The sequence below is a fragment of the Schistocerca nitens genome, chromosome 4, assembly GCF_023898315.1.
Source record: "Schistocerca nitens isolate TAMUIC-IGC-003100 chromosome 4, iqSchNite1.1, whole genome shotgun sequence".
In the NCBI taxonomy this organism is placed as follows: Eukaryota; Metazoa; Arthropoda; class Insecta; order Orthoptera; family Acrididae; genus Schistocerca; species Schistocerca nitens.
Window position 1 is genome coordinate 109,906,976 of NC_064617.1, and position 20,350 is coordinate 109,927,325.

The 20,350-nt window shown below is 39.0% G+C and overlaps 1 protein-coding gene across 1 annotated transcript in view; it reads left to right on the forward strand.

The window, feature by feature from the left end:
- Positions 1-18,376, forward strand: part of LOC126252991 (glycoprotein-N-acetylgalactosamine 3-beta-galactosyltransferase 1-like) — a 40,625-nt gene extending 22,249 nt beyond the window's left edge. Inside the window, exons 3-4 of the mRNA XM_049954019.1 lie at positions 3,097-3,252; positions 15,232-18,376. Of these exons, the coding sequence (XP_049809976.1) occupies positions 3,097-3,252; positions 15,232-15,423 (348 nt within the window). The 3' untranslated portion in view covers positions 15,424-18,376. The remainder of the gene's footprint in view (positions 1-3,096; positions 3,253-15,231) is intronic.
- Positions 18,377-20,350: the final 1,974 nt, after the last annotated feature.

Genomic DNA, 20,350 nt, shown 5'->3' on the forward strand with positions numbered 1-20,350 from the left:
GTGGTGACTACTTTTGAATTGAATCATTCCGTGGTCCCACTGTGGTGGTTGTTTGATTTTCATTTTACTGCCCTGGTACAATATTCCAGTGAAAGGTATGTGCCATGACAAGTTGTGAGGGGTGAGTACGACCCATTGTGACTTTACAAACATATTAGAAAACTACTTTGCAAACTGAAAGATCTTCGCTGCAGATTTAAAAGTAGACAAAGCCTTGTCGATGAACAAAAAACTGAATAAAACCTAAAGTAGTGTACAGAGAGCCGTGCGTGACATATTCAACAAATTTGAAAGTAAAATTCTATCTACCAGTCTGACAGATAATCCTGTAAAATTTTGGCCATTAAAGCAGCAAACAGATCAGTGCCATCAATCAAAACATTCAGTGACTAGAGAGAAGACTAGCATGCTAAATTTCTTGTTCCAGAATTGTTTCACTAAAGATGGTAATACTTTTAATTGCTATACAAATGCCAAAATAATAGATATTGAAATAAGCAACTGCAGGATAGAAAATGAACTAAAATTATTCAGCAAAAAATAACAACCTTTTTTTGCAGACCATTGAAATGTAATCCTGTTTGTGTGTAATTTTACCTAGCCCCTATCTTCATTAGAAATATTCTTCTTCTAATTACTTGTAGAGAATCTACACAAGTCTTATCCGGCATGTTTCACGAGGGTGGATTGAATGTATACAAGGTTTATTGAATTAAGTGTCCAAGGGTACATGGTGTATTTGGGCCTCTGTGGTTACATGGAAAGCAATCCCTGTGGAGGAGCACTAACATTGGAATGTCTTGTCCTCCGGGCATTCACCAACCTGTGTGATGAGCGCACTGTTGCATAACACATCTTAATCAAGTTCGTTTGAATGTGCATGTTAACGGTAGTCACATTTGTCACTCTTTCATGGTCATGTGAGAAGTGTTGGTGTAAGGAGTTCAAGAAAGGACAAAAATGTGTTGAAAAAATAGCACACTTCCGCCATCCCCACACCATCATCATAGCACAAAATATCGAGGCCAATCATTAACTTTTAGAAGGTGTTCAGTCTCAGAGTTGGTCAGAAACATTGTATCTGTTATGAAAGTGATCAGTCAGTCATTCAGAATGAGTTGGGATTCCAAAAAGTGTCAGTTTGTTGATTTTTAAAATTGCTGAATGGGTAATGCAAGCTGCAGTTCTTCACACACTTCTCATGTCGTGTGAAGGAAGAGGTGGTGGGTTTTTGCCAAAAATTGTCCCATGTGATGAGACTTGGATCCGTCATTACTCATTCAAATTGAAGAAAACAATAATCAGATGGCGCAGGTGTGGAAAATGGGTGGTGGTGAAAGCTGGTTGTCTGCTGTTAAACTCACAAGCACAGTTTTCTAAAAATGAAAAGGCACAGTGGTGGTAGGTTCCATGCAGGAACATCGGGCTATTAATGCTGAGTGGATTCTTGTTTGGCATGTTCAAATTGGATACCATTCAAAACAGAACAGCACCAAGGCTGGAAGTATGTTGCAACTTTGTAACAAGGCTAGATCCACAAACATCAAATGATGTTCATTGACCTGCCCATGAGCATCCAGCCTGTAGCTCAAGGTTGTTATGTGTTGGTGCACATATTTTACCTGCTCAAGGAATCTCTTGGTGAACTGGTGGAGAGTGCTTCTTGACCAGTGCAGAGGTACTACAGTTTGTGTGCAGTTGGCATTAGTGTACTCATACTTTCTACAAACATTGCATTAAAATTGACCAATGGTAAAAGTATGTACAAGGGTTGAATGAAAAGTAATGCCTCTACCTTCGTTAATTGGGTTTGGATGGGAATATTTTAATAGAACAAACGCAGAAATAACCCGTAGAATGTGATCTTTAATTACCAATATTCACTTTTCCAAATAATAACCAGCCAACTGGATACATTTCTGACAACAATGAACAAGTTTTCTGAAGCCGTCACGGAAGAAGTCGACATTCTGTTTCCGCAACCACAGTCTCGCAGTTCTCTCAACGTCTCTGTGTCGTAATGGTGTACCCACGTTTCGTCTCCTGTCACAGTTGAATGGAAAAAGGCGTCACCTTCATTCTCATAACGTGAGAGGAGTTCCTGGCAAATTTCAAGTCTGTGAGTTTTCATTTCTGGAGTCAGCATCCTGGGTACCCATCATTCATGGATCTTCTGATAGCCAAGCAAAGCAATAATGTGACCCACATGTTCTTGTGAATTGCCGATTGTGCTTGCAGTTTCTCTCTGAGTGATACAATTATTGTCCTGAATCAATCTGTCAATATTTTGCTTGTGAAACTCGGTGGTTGCTATCACAGGACGTCCAACTCTTTGTCTGTCATGCAGGTCAGATGTTCCCGCCTCAACATCTTTAAACTTACTCGCCCAATGATGCAGTGCTCACATCAACACAATCACCATAAACTGCTTTCATTCTCTGATGAATTTCCTTTGGGGTGACACCTTCTGCTGTCAAGATTTCAATGAATGCACATTGCTTAAATCTCATTGATCGACCGTCTGCGCAGCATTCCATACTTTGCACTGTAACAACACAACTGTTCAATACTAAGGCTTCCTGCCAACTGGTGCTGTAGAGAAGAGGCTACGGAACAAGCCAGTACCTGCTGCATACTGATGCTGCCAACTGTTGAAGAGTTACGAAGGCGGAGGCATTACTTTTCAGTGAACCCTCATAGATAAGCAGTAAAACAGTAAATGTGAATCAATTTTGAATAATAAAAATTTTATTATGAAAAGCTCGTTCATGTTTTATCCATTCTCATATTTGTAGTATGCTGTTGGACTGCAAAATACTGCCTCCGTCAGAAATATATGATTATTAGAATGTAACGAAACTATTAACCTATCTAAAACTGATGCAGACTGCACAATTCACATATTCAACAGTCCTTGTAAGCACAATAGATCTAGTTAATTGTTTTGTCTGTATACTTTTTATGTTCATTACTTGTTTCATAATGCCTCATCATCAAACATATAACCTCCTGAACTTTCTTGTATAATGACATATTGGTTAAGTTATTAGTGTTCAGCAATTTTTATTGAATTATTTTCTTACCACATATTCTCAGGGCCGTGAGTGCTGCAGTGACTTGTCTATAACTTTCCATGGAATTGAAGCAGATAAAATATATCTTTATGATTACCTGCTCAACCATCTGAGAGTCTTCAGACATGGCGGCCATCGTGGAAACATGCCACCTGTACTTAGCACACCAGAAGAAGAAGTAAGTAATTATATGTTTAAAATGCATTGTTCTCTTACCTTGTCATTTTAGGTTCATCTGCTACCTACTTTTTAGCTTAACTATGCCCTGTCTTTTGTTAACTTGATTTAAGCAATATAGCCACATTTAAACAACATAGCTACTAGGAACTTTATTTCATGTTGCAATTCGCATAATTCTCGGACCTCTGCACTTGATCTAAATTAATCCAGTAGGTCTCCAGATATTTACATCATTGCATAAAATAAAAACCTGTAACAGTATAATCATAATTTTGTGATATTAGTGTTCTTATCTATTCTTTTATTGCTTTACACAATGTATGGTTGCTTACTTTGCTTTATTTTTTCATGTCTGGAAGCCAAATCATAGTCTTTAAACGCAGTATTGTACCACACCAGAGCTTCTTTCCTATCCAGCCACAAACTGTCGTGGTTGTATCTGTAGGGACAGTTTAGAGCAGACCAGGAGGTGTTCCATGTCTTGCACAGTTCCGCAACCACACTTGTCGTCATCCACATTGCCTTGATCCCACCCTGTTCTAATGTGGTTCAGGTTCGTCAGTGTTTCCAGTTTGTTCTGGAACTGCCAGACACTACTTGTGCTGGTGTATAGTCAGACAGTGGTTCTTCCGTGGCCTGGTTTAAGAACCTTTTCAGCATCTCAGTCATCCAGGCTCTTACTGAATGCCAAAGAGAGTATGTCAGTTGTCAGTCGTTTATCCGTGCATCTTTGTAAATTCATGAGATGATTTTTGGGAGCTGGGACTCGCAAGATCAGCAGTTCTGTAGCACTTTGCTGGGTCGTGGGTTTCATTCACCCCATTGTTATTCAACATGTTTCACTAAGGGTTATGTTGACTTTCTTTGCATGGGTAGATCGGGTCCATACAGGGCAGGCGTATTCAGCCATAGAGAAGGGTAATGCTTGTGCAGTGGTTCTCAGTACAGGAGGTTTTGCTCCACATGTGCTATTTACAGGTTTTGCAAAATATTGTTTCTGGAGGACACCTTATGATGAATCTTTTTACACTGGTGTCTTTCCAAAATCACATCTGTGTGTTACAATGTGATATTACTCCAAGAAACATTGAGCTTCTGTGGGCTGTGCTTGCCAGGTCATCTGCATGTAGGAAATACTTCATATAATTAGGTGTTGGCTGGTTGTTAAGTGTGTAGTTTAAAAAGGAAGTGGGCCAGACCACTTAGCTGGGCCAGTCCATTTCTTTGATTCCTCCATCATCTCTTTTTCCCATCAAAAATGATATTAAAGTGTCTATTTCGTAAGAGAGACTCAACGATGTTGACGAAATGTTAACCTCTCAGTTGAGTATAGAGTTTCTGGAAGAGCAATCTATGGTTGACTGAGCTGAGGTTGACCAGTGTTAGCCCTGTAATATTTTTATTTCAGTCCCTTCTTGTCTGTTGCTGAAACATGTATCCGGTTGTTTGGTTGGATATCTGTAATTATTTGAAGAGTTATCAGATGCCATAGTTCTGGTATTTTAAATTTTACTTTGAGCCACAGCAAAACACTAAGCATTATGAATATTTCTAACACCAACTCAAAATGTTACCAACCTGTTTGATGGCTTAGACGTCCCCTTAGAACATTATCAACCAAATCCTCTTCCAATGAACAATATGTAATTCTGATTGTTAATAATGAACTAACTGATAATGCAACACAACACAGTTGAGGGTAGTTTTTAGTTCATTCGTATTTATTGTTACTTCGTCCATGATGATCAACTTGCTTGTAATGTGATACCCCAGATATTACAACACAGATCAGTAAGCTACATACACTGAGTGGTTTAACAGAATTCACTAACAGGAAGCACTAACTGACTAACATAGATGTTTGTGTAATGAGTGACAAATGACAACAGGCTGTAACTTTGTACGTCTGTGTATAAAACTTACAATATGCTAAAATACTGATCAATTACATTTTAGAAATTGACACAAAAGGCAGGAAAAGTAAAACAAATTAGGCAGTGAATTTCTTTCGATTAACTGTTAGCTGTAGAATTGGAAACTGGCAAAATCATAGGTACTATTTTACGATGTGGAAGTTTTTCTGTACATGAGGATTTTCAATGTCCACCACACTGCAATATGGAAATTTTGAAGACGCATAACTTTTGAAATAATTTAGGAGTGGATTTTGGAATAAATCCAGTCTCGAGCTAGAGTACAAAATGTGTGCACACACACACACACACACACACACACACACACACACACACACACACGTGTGCAGTCTGTGCCCCTACATAATGCTGCTGGATGCACAATGCTGGGAGGTGCCGGAGACATGGGGAGTATTGCATGATGAAGGTGACTTTGGGATAGAGGAAGAGGAGACTGTTGGGTGAAGGGCATGGGAATAGTGGGTTAATGGAGATTGAGGTGAGGAGTGTTGAAAGGACCCACAGGAGAGGGAAAATGCAGGAGCTTAAAGCCACCTAGCATATCTTGTACCCTGACACAAAGGAGGCATTTAACTCCACACAACTACCCAAGTTTGTGAAGTCATTTACCTCTGCATTGAAGCAGCCTGCACAGAAGACTAGTTTTGGCACCCAGACTATGACAGCTGAACAGGGCACCTAAGTCTGCACCTGTAAAAGCAGCTTCAAGCCTTCACCACTTGTCCAGCAACCAAACATTTCTGCCACCGAAATAATGGTCGAAGCAGAACCTAATGCCATAAATGAATAAATGATAATTGGCACTTACAGCAGACAGCGGAAGAGCATCAGCAGAACATTTCTGTTAAAATGGCTTTACCATCGCCCCCAAAATGCAAGCTGTAGACAAAAAACAACAGACTAAAACAATCAGATTTGAAGCCATCTGACCGTTGATCCTGTGTGAATGTATCTGATGGTGACAATACCATCAATGGTATGGATGTCTACGCCTGCCTGAGGGAACCAATGTGTCCCTCAAGTAACCCCCCCTCCCCTCCGTCTCCTCGCACTTCAGTGTCCCACCATTGAGGAATGACAGGAAAACATCACTCTTAAGATGCCTTCCATACTTCAGTAGAAGTTAAATGGGTTTAGGACACATGTGGACAAACTATGTCTATTTCAGGGTAGACCAATATGTATATGTCTTGAAGATACTTGTTTTTAATTATCTGATGCTCCTGAGCTACGTGGCCACATTCTCCACAAAAAGGACGACCTTAGTGGAAAGTGAACTGGAAGAGGAGTGGTTATTTTTGTTAACGATGCCTGCTACTCCTTACTTCTCTCCCCCACACTCAGCCTACAGGCAGTCTCTGTATTAGCACATATGTGTCACAGGTTGTCAATATGTTTTCTGTACCTGTATGATGGGATAAAAGAAATTATTCATATACTTAAAGGAGATGAAAATTTAATCATGTTGGGGCACTGGAATTCGATAGTAGGAAAAGGAAGAGAAGGTAAAAGAGGAGGTGAATATGGATTGGGGGAAAGGTATGAAAGAGGAAGCCACGTGGTAGAGTTTTGCAGAGAGCATAATTTAATCATCACTAACACTTGGTTGAAGTATCGTAAAAGAAGGTTGTATATGTGGAAGAGACCTTGAGACACCAGAAGGTTTCAGATTAAATATATAATGGTAATACGAGGATTTAGGAACCAGATTTTAAATTGTAAGAGACCTCTAGGACCAGATATGGAATTTGACCACAATTTATTGGTTATGAACTGTAGATTAAAACTGAAAAATTGGAAAAGGTAGGAAATTAAGGAGATGGGACCTGGATAAATTTAAAGAACCAGAGATTGCTCAGAGTTTCAGAGAGAGAATGATTGACTAGCACAGGGGAAAGGGATACAGTAGAAGATGAATGGATAGCTTTAGGAGATGAAGTAGTGAAGGTAGCAGAGAATCAAATAAGTAAAAAGACCAGGCACAGTAGGAATCCTAGGATAAGACAAGAGATATTGAATTTAAGGAGAAAATTTATAAAAATGCAGCAAATGAAGGAGGCAAAAGGGAATACAAACGTTTAAAAAATGAGATTGACAGGAAATGCAAAATTGCTAAGCAGGAATCTCTAGAGGGTAGGTATGACCATTAACAGAACATGACAAAAATGCACTAAGAACCTTTGAGCAGAAAATACTATGCAAAATCTGTGCACCAGTAAGAGAGGAAGAAGGCTGGAGAATATTCTACAACATTGAATTAAAAGTATTATTCTAGGTAGGGACATAGTAAAATTTGTGAAATCACAGCGAATATGATGCCTGAGTCATGTGGAGAGAATGGCACAGGATAGAATTCCAAAGAAAATGATGAAATGTGTGATCCATTCAGTTAGACAAAAAGGGAGACCTAGAGAAGATGGATTGATGATGTATTAGTGGATCTCACCAGTATAGGAGTCAGGGATGGAAAAGAGCAGCAAATGACCAAGAATTGTGGAGGAAGATCATTGAAGAAGCCAAGGCTCACTAAGGGCTGTAGCGCAACTGAAGAAGAAGAAGAAGAAGAAGAAGAAGAAGAAGAAAAATGACAAATGTAACAAGGATTAAGAAGCCTATTTCCCTAGGGAAAGATAGCTACTGCCTACAGAAAAATTAGAGAGTCCTGTGGGCAAAAGTGAAACAATTGTATGAATATCAAGAGCTCAGATGAGATGAACTTGAAAGCAATATTATATAAAGGGAAGTGGACGTTGATGAAGATGAGAAGAATTTGACAAACCTCTGAAAGATCTAAGTTGAAACAAGGCTCTGGGGGAAGACAATATTCTGTTATAATTACTGATAGTCTTGGGAGAGCCAGCCATGACAAAACTTTTCCATTTGGTGTGGAAGATGTATAAAACAGGTGAAATACCCCCAGACTTCAAGAAAAATGTAGTAATCCCAATTCTGGTAGAAGCAGACCTTGGGGAAGATCAGTTTGGATTCTGGCGAAATGTAGGGACATGTGAGGCAATACTGATCCTACAACTTATCTTAGGAGATAGGTTAAGGAAAGGCAAATCTTCATGTATGGCACTTGTGGACTTAGAGAAAGCTTTTGACAATGATGACTGGAATACTCTCTTTGAAATTCTGAAAGTAGGAGGGGTAATATAAAGGGCGTGAAGGGCCAATTACAACTTGTACAGAAACCAGACGGCAGTTATAAGAGTTGAGGGACGTAGAAGAGAAGCAGTGATTGAGAAGGGGGTGAGACAGGGTTGTAGCCTATCACCGATGTTGTTCAATCTGTATGTTAAACAAGCATTAAATGAAACCAAAGAAAAATTTGGAGTAGGAATCAAAGTCCGGGAAGAAGAAATAAAAAATTTTGAGATTTGCCAACAATATTGTTATCCTGTCAGAGACAGCAAAGAACTTGGAAGAGCAGTTGAAGGAAATAGACAGTGTCTTGAAAGGAAGATGTAAAATGAACATCAGCAAAAGCAAAACAAGGGTAATGAAATGTAAATTAAATCAGGTGATGCTGAGGGAATTAGAGTAGGAAATGAGACACTTAATGTAATAGATGAGTTTTGCTATTTGGGCAGCAAAAAGCTGATTATATCTGAAGTAGAGAAGATATAAAATGTAGACTGAAAAAGAGAAGTTTGTTAACATCGAATATAGATTGAAGTGTTAGAAAGTCTTTTCTGAAGGTATTTGTCTGGAATGTAGCCATGTATGGGAGTGAAACATTGATAATAAAGTGTTTGGATAAAAAGAGAATAGAAGCTTTTCAAATGTAGTGCTGCAGAAGAATGCTGAAGGTTAGCTGGGTCGGTCACATAACTAATGAGGAGATACTGCATAGAATTGGGAGACAAGGAATTCATGGCACAACTTAACCAAAGAAGGGATAATTTGATAGGACACATTCTTAGACAACAAGAGATTACCAATTTGATATTGGAGGGAAGTGTGGGTGGTAAAAGTGGTAGAGGAAGACCAAGAGATGAATACATTAAGCAGATTCAGAAAGATGTAGGTTGCAGTAGTTATTCAGAGGCAAAGAGGTTTGCACAAGATAGACTAACATGGAGAGGTGCGTCAAACTAGTCTTTGAACTGAAGACCACAACAATAACATGCCCCTATATGAGGTGCCAAATGAAGAGAATCTTCATGACATCTTTACTCAGTGCCCAACCCCTTCCTTCAGTGTGGTTATTTTAATAGACACTTTGTGCTTTGGTGCTCTTCAAGCACATGGGATGGAGCAGTTGAGAGCCTTCTTGTCCTCATTTGCATGTTTGATGAACATGGGGCGGAGCACACACTTCAGCACTGCAACAGGATGATTCACTGCTACCAGTATCTCAGTATGCTCTGTGGTCCTTGCACAAACTGCTCAATAGGAAGTGATTGATGACTTGCATTCAGGTGATCACTTCCTGATCTGGGTGCACCTGCCAGAATGATGCTTGAAAGAAAGTCACCATGATGAGTGCTCAGTATGGGAGACTGGACACTTTACAGCCAACTTGTTGTGTTTGAACAGTATTATAGTACCCAGGAATCGGTGCATCATTTTACCCAATTGATCCACCACACCACCGAAGATTCCATTACACAGCCTTAAGGTGAACTGAAATGGCAGTATGTCCCTTGGAGGAGCAATGAATGCCGCTCTTCAATCGGGGACAGATGTGTGGTTCATGTGCCAGCCAACTGAAGTTCAAGTGCCAGCCAACTGAAGAGAATATCAAGTAGCGAGAGTGCAGTGTCACCAAAACATTAAAACCAGTAAAACGAGATTGTGGCAATAGTTCCTGACCGTCATAAATTGTTCCACTAAAAGTACAGTTGTATGAGAGACCAACAGGAGTATTTCTGAGCAGTCAGGATTCAGCATTCCAATGCTACAGAATGAGTGCTGAGAGGGGCAGTTGGGGCTTCAGTTCCACCACTGGTGAAGGATACAACTGCCCGTTCTCCATGTTCTGCATTATCTGTGACTCACAATGTGTCTCCTGTCACTATAGGGTCCACTATAGTATGTTGTGGCATCACACAGGACAGAGCAAAGAAATCCTCCTCACCCTTTTAAACCTCATTTGGGCACCAGGATGCGGACTATGTCAAGAGGAAATTTTAATTCCAATTTTAAAACCCGTGAAGGACCGGACATAACCAAGCAGATATGGAGTTACCCCACTATCTCCATTGGAATGACCTTGGAGCAGATGGTCAATTTCCACCTTGTTTGGATCTTAGAATCCAGATAGCTCCTTTTTTGCTTTTGGTGTGGATTGAGGAGGTGTCATTCCATTGTTGGTAAACTGGTCCGTGTGGTAGCAGCTACAAAGAGGCTTTTCTGTGCCAGTATCACCTCCTAGGTATATTTTCTGACATCAAGAAGGCCTACGACACTACTTGGAGGCGTATTCTCCTCGGGCAACTCCATGAACGGGGTGTTTGAGGATTTCTTCCACACTATTTTTGATATAAAGTCAGTGGCATCATCTCTGACCACTTCAGTAGGAATTTGAAGTCTTTCGGTGCAGTGTTTCACATGTGACTGTCTTTGGCATCACTATTAATAGTATCAAGTTGATCATATCATACATCATGGCATGCCCTGTTCAGTGTTCTTTGTTTGTTGATGACTTCTCTGTCTTTTGTTGCTCATTGAGTCTAGCAACAGCAACTCATTGGTTGCAGCTGGCTATGAAATAGTTGAAGGAATGGGCAGAGAGGAGGGGGTTTTAATTTGTCAACTGAGAAGTCTGCATTCAAATTAACCACTCACATTCGTTTTAAACTTCCCTATGCTTTGTAAGCGGTATATTGTTCTTAATTTTAAAGATATGGTGAGGTTTTTGGGTCTCAAATTTGGCTGTAAACTTGCATGGTTGCCACACCTTAGGGACCTGAAAAGATGTCCTGGAAAGCACTGAGCATTGTAAAATATCTTAGCCATAATTCATGGTGAGCTGACTGAACTTGTCTGCTCCAGTTTTACAGGGTCTTTGTGTGACCTTGGCGTGATTATGGTGCACAGTGTGTGAGGGTCTGTATGAGGCCCTTATTTAGAAATATTGGACTTTGTGTACTATGAAGGAATTTGGCTAGCCACTAGGGACTTCAGAACCAGCCCCATACCAAGCCATGCTGAAGCTAGTGACCCACCACTTCACATCAGGTGATGACTCCTCATAGTGCAACAGGCCTCTAAAACACTGTCCATGCCATAAACATCCTCGGCCACCCTGGGAAATGCTTTTTCATCATTGACAATGAGCAGTGAGGCCCCATGGGATTCATGCAGAGCATTGTCTTTAAGAGATGAAGGTGGCTGGTTTTAAAGTTTTGCACCAAGGTTGGAGAAGATCTCCACCTTCGTTCCTGCAGGGACCCAGAGTTATTTAAGGCTTGACACATTATAAGAAAGACTGCACTCCAGATTTTACATTTCACTTTGTTTCTTAACAATTTAGATGGGCATTACAGTTTTAAAGTTGCATACATTGGTGGCTCTAAGCAAGAGGATTCCCTTGGCCATTCAGCAGCAGGATTCCCTTGGCCATTCAGCAGCATTTCGTGATCATGTCCTCAGGATTCATTTTTGCTGTGAATATATTGTAGTTACCGCAGAGCTCCATGTGATATAGAAAGCAGATGAGGCATTTTTAGGGCAGACAGTTTTTACCTACTCCAATTTCCTTAGTGCCCTCCAATCATTGCAGATAAACTGTTCCAGCTAACGTATGACCAACAGTACTTCCTTCAACAGCAGGGGAACCTGGTATCTTTCTACTGTGTACCAGGGCATGTGGGAATTTCGGGAAGTGGATAGGCAAGCCAACCTGCCAAGAAGGCCCTCAGGGAAGGTGCTGCGACACTATGTGCCATTCCCTGCAAGTTGTTCTTTTGGTGGTGAATCAGCGATCTGTGCAATTGTGGGAGGAGTGGCTGGCAGTGGGGGACAATACACTGCACTTGGTGAAACCAGCTATCTAGCTGTGGCCTAGCTCCTGCCAGTCTGGCAGGGTGAAGTGGCCTTGACCCACTACCAAATTGGGCACTGTCCCCTAATACATGGCTTCTTCCTCTGGTGAGAGAACCCCAGCTCCCTCCCCAAATTTCTGATGCCTTGAGCATGCAAATTACTGTAAGCAACATTTTAACTGAGTGCTGCATTTTGTTGGGTTGGTGCATAAGTTCATAGTGTTTTTCCATAAGTTTAATAAATTCGACAGATACACATGACAGAGACTTTAGTTGCCAATGTATTCTTCTTCACTATTAACAACTGTCTGAAAATGCTGGAGTAACTTTTCTATTCCATGGCTGTAGAAATTGCATGGTTTTGACATGAAAGAACTCGTAGAGTCATGTTCAGAGCACATTTTCATCTGGAAAGGAAGTTCCTTGAAGATTTCAATAGAGAGTGGAAAAGTTGAAAATCTGAGGGCCCATGATCAGGCGAATAAGGTGGGTGTGGAATGACTTCCCAACCCAACTCTGTATAGTGATTTTTGTCAGTCTAGCAGAATGCAGGCAGGTGTTATTGTGGAGTAGAACCACTTCACGCAGTCTTCCTGATCGTTGTTCTCAGATTGCATCTGCAAGACATATCAGTTGTTGACAATAAATGTCAGCAGTGATGGTTACACCTTGGGGAAGCAATTCGTAGTACACCACACCATCGCTGTTTCACCAGTCGCATGACCGAGTGAGGTGACTGGACTAGCATTCGGGAGGACGATGGTTCAAACCCGCGTCCGGCCATCCTGATTTATGTTTTCCTTGATTTCCCGATATCACTTCAGGCAAATGCCAGGATGGTTCCTTCGAAAGGGCACAGCTGACTTCCTTTCCCATCCTTCCCTGACCCGATGGGATCGATGACCTCACTGTTTGGTCCCCTCCCCTGAATCAACCACCAGATGCGTAACATTCTCTTTTGTGAATGTGCATGCAGGCCTTTGTACCAGACGTTGCTGCTTTGTTTGAGTTTAACCATCCCTTTATTTTCCTTATGTTAGCATAAAGACACCCTTTCTCGTGTCACCATACAGGATAGGTATGGTTGGTGGTGTTCACGAGCCAGTTGATGCCAAGATAGCAGAGATGCACCCATGGCCACCTGCTGATTTTTGGGATTTTGGCTTAGAACATGTGGCATCCATACATCCAATTTTTCAACCTTTCCCATTGCATGCAAATGTGACATGATGGTGGAAGGATCACAGTTCATCACATTTGCCAGGTCTCAAGTAAACTGACCTTGATCATTGTGAACTAATGTGTTTAAAGTATCTTCATAAAACCCCGAAGGTCTTTCTAAACGTGGAGTCATTAATGTCAAAAGGATCCTCCTCAAAATGAGAAAAAAGTTTTCTTGCCATGCTCTGTCCAATGGTGTTATTCCCATACAAGGTGCACATGTTTCTGGCTACCTCTGCTGCCATCACCACTCTGATGAACTCAGACAGAAAAAAATGTCACAAATGTTCAGATTTCTCAACTTCGCACTCCATTGTTTAGCATCTGCAGCACCTCTCACTATCTCGAAATGACATACAGGCAATATGTAAACCCAAATAGCAACAGTGAACTACAAATAGAAAATGACAATCATGATAGGCTGGCAGAAGCAAATTTAGGTGAGTGACCTGGCCTCTATTTCAGATGAAAACAAGACAGATGTAGTCAAACTTGTAAAATTTTGAGAAGTGTCTGGATTCCAGCTTTAGCTGTTAGGCTGGAGATTTTAGTGAGCTGCAGAGCAGCTGGCTTAGCCCCTTTATTCCAACGATCAGCCAACCGCAGTTATTTGCTGTTTTATTTTAACTCGTTCACTGCTTTTATCCTTTTTACTGTGAGATTTTACTCTTCATTGTGATTTCCATTGTTTGTGTGTGTGTGTGTGTGTGTGTGTGTGTGTGTGTTGTTGTTGGTTTTATTATTATTATTATTATTATTATTATTGAAAGAGAAGGTGGTGGTTCTTACGTTTTTCTTTGCATTTCATGTTTATTAATTTTGTGATCCTTAGCCTCACTCATCTCTTAAAATTTTAGTAAGGACACTAAAGACCCTGCTGTCATCCACCCACACCACAATATCACCACCACCACCAGCAGCTCCATTTGCTTGTGATTCCTTATTCTTCCGAGATGCATGGTCTGCCTCGCTTTTCATTATTCAAACTTGTTTGGCCACACTAAATGTCTGTGTTACCTAACCTTTGTCTCATATGATGGTGTGTTGTTGTCATACATTTCCACCAATTCAGCATGAATTTTTACAGCAGTGGTCTTCTTCAAATATAGAAAAATAATTGGCATGCAATACTCCACTTTACCAATGGGCAGTGCCATTTCGTTTAGGCTCCTATAGGGATGTGCAATGGTACTGTGACATGGGGATTTTGGTGTGTACCGGACTGCAGACATGTACCTGCAAGCAGGCGAATAGTTAATTACATAACTTTATTTTTTCAAGTTGGTAATTTAAACTTTGACTACGCCTCATATTTGCTGCCATTGAAAATTATGTATACAGTAAAACCCCAGTGGACTGGCCCAAAAAAGTGTAAAATGCAGGAAAGCATAGGACACACAACAAGCAAAAATGTATAAATTACCCTTTATTTATATTGTTCAAAACATGAAATTAAAACAATTTTAATTTGCATATTTAAAAAAATTTGAAATAATAATTTTTTTTTTCTTTCTATTTTTTTCTTTCTAATAGCAATTAGCTCTACTTTTCTCTCCACAGTATGCATTTTTTGCAAATTTGTATGACAATCAATGTTAAAGGTTGTGATAATGTCAAAGAAAACTTAAAATACAGAAATGTTGTAAGACAGAATTATTAATGGCAGGAAAGCAGTGTATTGAGAGAATGGCACTTCTCTTCGGACCAACAAAAATGATCATGAAAAGCAGGAAAACATAAAAAGCGGGACTGTAAAAATGGGGTTTTACTGTATCCGTCATTTGTATTTCCAGATTGTAAAAAACCTTTAACAGATGTGTATTTGGACAGGTTTGGAAATCCTTTCTAAGGAAGGAAGGCCACCCCGTTGAAAATGTTTCTGCAGAAGAATACTTCAAGCTGTGGCAAGACAAAGTATCTGCACCAGATGACTTCAACAAGCGCATCCGTAGTGAACAGATGTCACATTTTTTTGAAGGCTTGCTAAGTGCTGCTCAAGGAAATGATTCAGTTAATGAATAACATTTGTTTGCAATATTATTGCCCAACACATCACAGTGTAACTTGTCTGTGATAATTAAGTAGTGATCGGATGTGTAATTTTGTAAGATAATGACATGTCTTTTGAGATGCCTGTTATGTTTCTCTTCTTACATGTGTGTTTTTGTTTAGCAGTAGATATAAGGGAAGTTCATGGAAAGATGTACATCCATTTTTTTCAACCTTAGTGTGATTAAGACAAAAACTGCCGTCTTAAACTTCCAATTTTGTTATGTTAGTGAGGCTGTGTGTTAAGAAAGAAAAGAAAAAATGGCATACACAATACTAGACTGCCACTGATGGATATTAATAACTTTTTATGGCAGTGACTTGAGAGAGATGGATCCTAAATTCTCCCAGTTTCTATACTTGTCTCACTTATTTTATCTCTTTTGAAGATACTCCATAATTCATTTTTCATATGTACAGTATAATGATGCCAATAGAACTCTCTCTCTCTCTCTCTCTCTCTCTCTCTCTCTCTCTCTCTCTCTCTCTCCTCTAACTTAGATGTGAGAGGAATTGATGTATTTTGATCAAATGTTTGTGAAAGATACAATGATAGTGCTCATCAGGATGACATCAGTTTTTCCATGTGTGACTTGCCAGAATTTTGTTTTGTTATTATTTTATTAACTGTATCAGTATTTTGAATATTGCTGTGTTGTGAACAATCAAAAGTAAGGTTTGCATTTCAGTCCTTATTTTCCATTATTAAATTAGCAAGTCAGATGGAAACTTGAACCCATGGTGTGCTTCGGTTTTCAGACACTTCAATAATGATCTAAACTGTACCGGATCTGAAGTAACAAATATTAGCAGTACAAAAATAATGTCTCTTGAGGTCCAGTGCAGTCATCTGATGAATCAGAAGTATCTGACCTATTCACTTTCTCTTTTCTCCACAAGTGTGTCCGAACGTTGCATACAAAGCTTTTCTCAATTGATACAAATGCACTTACAAAAATTATTTTCATGATTTTGAATGTCTTAAAAAAACGTGATGGGGATCTTTTACAACCTACTTTACCACTTAACAGTAAGAACAAAAAGTTTTTCCAAATGGTTTGGGAGCTGTGTGCCTTAAAAAGATGCTGAAGGAAGGATCATAAGCAGCATCCTTAAGGTAAGGGAAGCCCAGGCATAGACAACTATATCAGAGCACTGTAAGATCATATTGGGAAATAACTGTCACCAGTAATTCTGACTTCCCGTTTTACATTCCAATCTCCACTCTCCACCACATTCCCTTTTTTCAGTGTGTGTGTGTGTGTGTGTGTGTGTGTGTGTGTGTGTGTGTGTAGAAGAGAGAGAGAAGAATGAATTATCATTTGGCTGTGCTGGCAGAGGCAAATTTATATAGTTTTAGTGTTGTGGTTGTGAAGCCCACGTCCGTCCACTATTGACTTGCTCAGTATTATAAGTGCCTTGTAGATGTTAGCATTTTAATAATAGTACATCCAGTTTAAACTATTTTTATGTAAAATTCTGAAATGTTACTGTTATGTGTTTTAAAACATTTTCTGTTATTTTTGATTTGAAACAACTCATTTCTGATCAGTATTACTTACACAGCTATATATATATATATATATATATATGTTCAAGCACACTTTTTTAAAGAAATGTTTCCTATACAGAACTTATATTTTTTTAGTATGCTAAAAGCAAATTTTGTAAACTGTATGTAAAATATTTATTTTATGCAATAACAGCTCTCTTCTCAAACATTTTAATTGTCATGGTGCTTTGTATACTAAGAATGCCATAAAGAAAATGTTACTTTACCATTAGAGCATTGTTGTGAAAAGATGCACTGATGCAGTATGTTCACAGAGATTGACAACAGAAGTGTGAGACCACCACTTGTAAGAAATCTTTACATTATTTTTTTTTTTTAAAAAAGTAGTACAGACTCAGTGAAATGTTAAATTATGGAATTGGTGAACAGTCAGTACCCTTTTAAGCAGCCGCTAAATGATCAAATTCCTGGCCACATAATGAGGAAACTGCTGCCTTCAGTAAGCAGTAGCTGATTTCATTACTATTTATATAGTAATTTAGTATCATGAAATATTTTCAATAAAAGTGTCCATAATCTAAATGGCAAACAGTAATAAACTGGCTGTCCATCTTAATAACATATTTAAGCATTGAGCATAAATAAGAGGTTATTTCTTCCACACCCCTAACCACCCATTGTGGTTTGAGTACTCACATCTGTTTTAACATTTTGATAGTAACAAAATTATTTTTTTCTGTCAGAATATTTCTGAAAAGGACACTTCTGTTTCATTCATATTTTATTGGAAAAATGTAGCCCATTCTGTGTTCAGTTCATGTAGAGAGCTCTTCACTTTATTTCCAATCAGAAAATCAACCATGAATACTGAATTTTGTGTGCATAGCAAATGATTTTTATATTATAACTTATGCAGAAATTCTCTTAACATTTAATTATTAATCTACATTCCAATCAGTTTATTTTTGTAATACATTGTACTGAAAAGCTTTACTGTACTCTGCAATTGTATCAAACTATGTAAATGAAGAAATTCCTGTGGGAACTTAATTTTATAGATGCTCATGACTGGGAATTAAATATTATGAAGCAGAATGTTGAAGCAATATGGGAAGGAACAAAAACTTGTGAAGTCTGTTTGAATGAAAAGTTTCTGTTTCTTTTCTTGTTTAACAGTTTAGAAAGGTGTAACTCTCTTAAATAAAACAATTGTCAATGGTTTTGGAAATCTGTAATTATTTTGACTATAGGAAAAAATATGTTTATAAAAGGCAGTAAAGCTTCATGCCAGTTTAAGTAATAGCCATTTAATGTGCCCAATGTATTTCCTTGCTTCTGAGACTTAATCTGTACTTATCATTAAAAATTTATGTACTCTCAAACATCTCCATTCACCAATTACATAATATTATTACAAGATACTCCTGAATTTATAGGTTTCTTACAAAGTTAAATAAAGTTGGAATGGTATTTAATATTTCTTTATTCATTTACATCCCACTACATTATGAAAGTAACAATATTATGAAAAGGATAGTTGCTACTCACCATGCGGAGATGCTGAGTCACAGATAGGCACAACAAAAAGACTGTCAGAAAGTGAGCTTCGGGCCAACAAGGTCTTCGACAAAAATAAACAACATGTCTATTTTCAACAAAGGCCTTGTTGGCTGAAAGCTCGTTTTCTGACAGTCTTTTTGTTGTGCCTATTTGCAACTCCGCTATATGGTGAGTAGCAACTGTACGTTTCATAATACTGTTACATTCCATCCTGGATTTTCCTTTATTTGATTTTAGATTATGAAAGTGATATATATGGGAAAAGTTTTTGTTCTATTCACTGTGATATGTTGAGTAAGTGACAAGTCTTTATTCCTGAAAATTGTTGCCCATACCTTGAGATATAAAAATGAAATGGTAGATTAGTTATAGTAAGTTAACCATACATTCACGAGAGTAAGAACTTGAACATTTTGAGACTTTCACACTTCTGATGGTTGATGAAACAATTATCAGATCCAAAACACATAAACATATGTGTTTTTCAGAGGAATATATCAGGATCAATTCTGTTCTTAACATAAATCAATGGCTTTTCAGACAGTATAAGACACAAAGGAAAAATTCTTTCTGCTGACAACAGCAACGTTATAGTTACTGATAAAACGCCAGAACGTGTAGATCAAAAGGTAAATAAAGCCCTCAGTGATGTGGTGTACAGTTGGGCAATAAGTAATGAACTAACACTGAACACAAAAAACACAAATGGCATGGATGTCAGCATAAACACAAAAAAAAAAACTCTTCACATTAAATATAAATGATAAGTCTGTGTAGAACAAGAGCTGGTTTGGACTTAACATTTCCATGGGCAAATGTTAAACAGTATTTTCTATTGGGGATTAAAATTGTTTGATAATGTGCCCAAGGAGGTGAAGGGAATAAGTAAAATATTTTTTTAAATAATAGATATTTGAAATGTGTTCCCAAAATTAGTTCAGTAGAGAAAATTCTTTTCAGAACATGTTATGGTAACTATTCTCACTGCTGTTTGATTGTTGGCCTCAAAAGCAACCAGTGGTGACTCATGAGGGTGGACTGGGCCTTCTTCCTGCAAATTAAAATATCTGTCCTAAAATTTAAACCTGAAAAGTGTATTAATAATGTTAACAGTTTGGTCACTCTCCATTTTAAAGAGGTAATGTGGGGTGGGGAGTGGGAGGGATAACAGGGTAGGATTGGGGAAGGTATAGTGATGCTTGTGGGAGAGTACAGGAATGGAGACCGAGTGAGGTGATGCAATGGTTAGCGCACTGGACTCGCATTCAGTAGGTCGGCAGTTCAAACCCACATTCAGCCAGCTTGATTTAGGTTTTCTGTGATTTCCCTAAATCGCGTCAAGCAAATACCGGTATGGATCCTTTGCAAGTGCACGGCCAACTTCTTTCCCCAGCCTTTCCTAATGTGATGGGACCGATGACCTCATTGTTTGGTCTCCTCCCCCCAAACCATCAGGGACATGGTGGGATGCTAGGTGCAGCTGGGAGCTTTGAGAGGCAGGGGGGGATGGAAAAGAGAGAAGTAGAGAAGGGGAAGTAAAGACCATTGGGTCATTGGTGGAATAGAAGGTTGTGTGGTGTTGGAGCAGGAAAGGAGATAGGTTGGTGCAGGACAAGTACTAACAAAGACTGAGGATGGGAGGGGGAGGAGCTAGGGTTATGGAAATGTAGGATATATTGCAGGGAGATTTCCCACCTACACAATTCAGGAAAGCTGTTGTGGGAAGGAAGGATCCAGATGGTGCAGGCTGGGAAGCAATCACTGAATTGAAGAACATTGCATTGGACAGCATGTTCAGCAACTGGCTGATCCAGTTGACTCATGGCC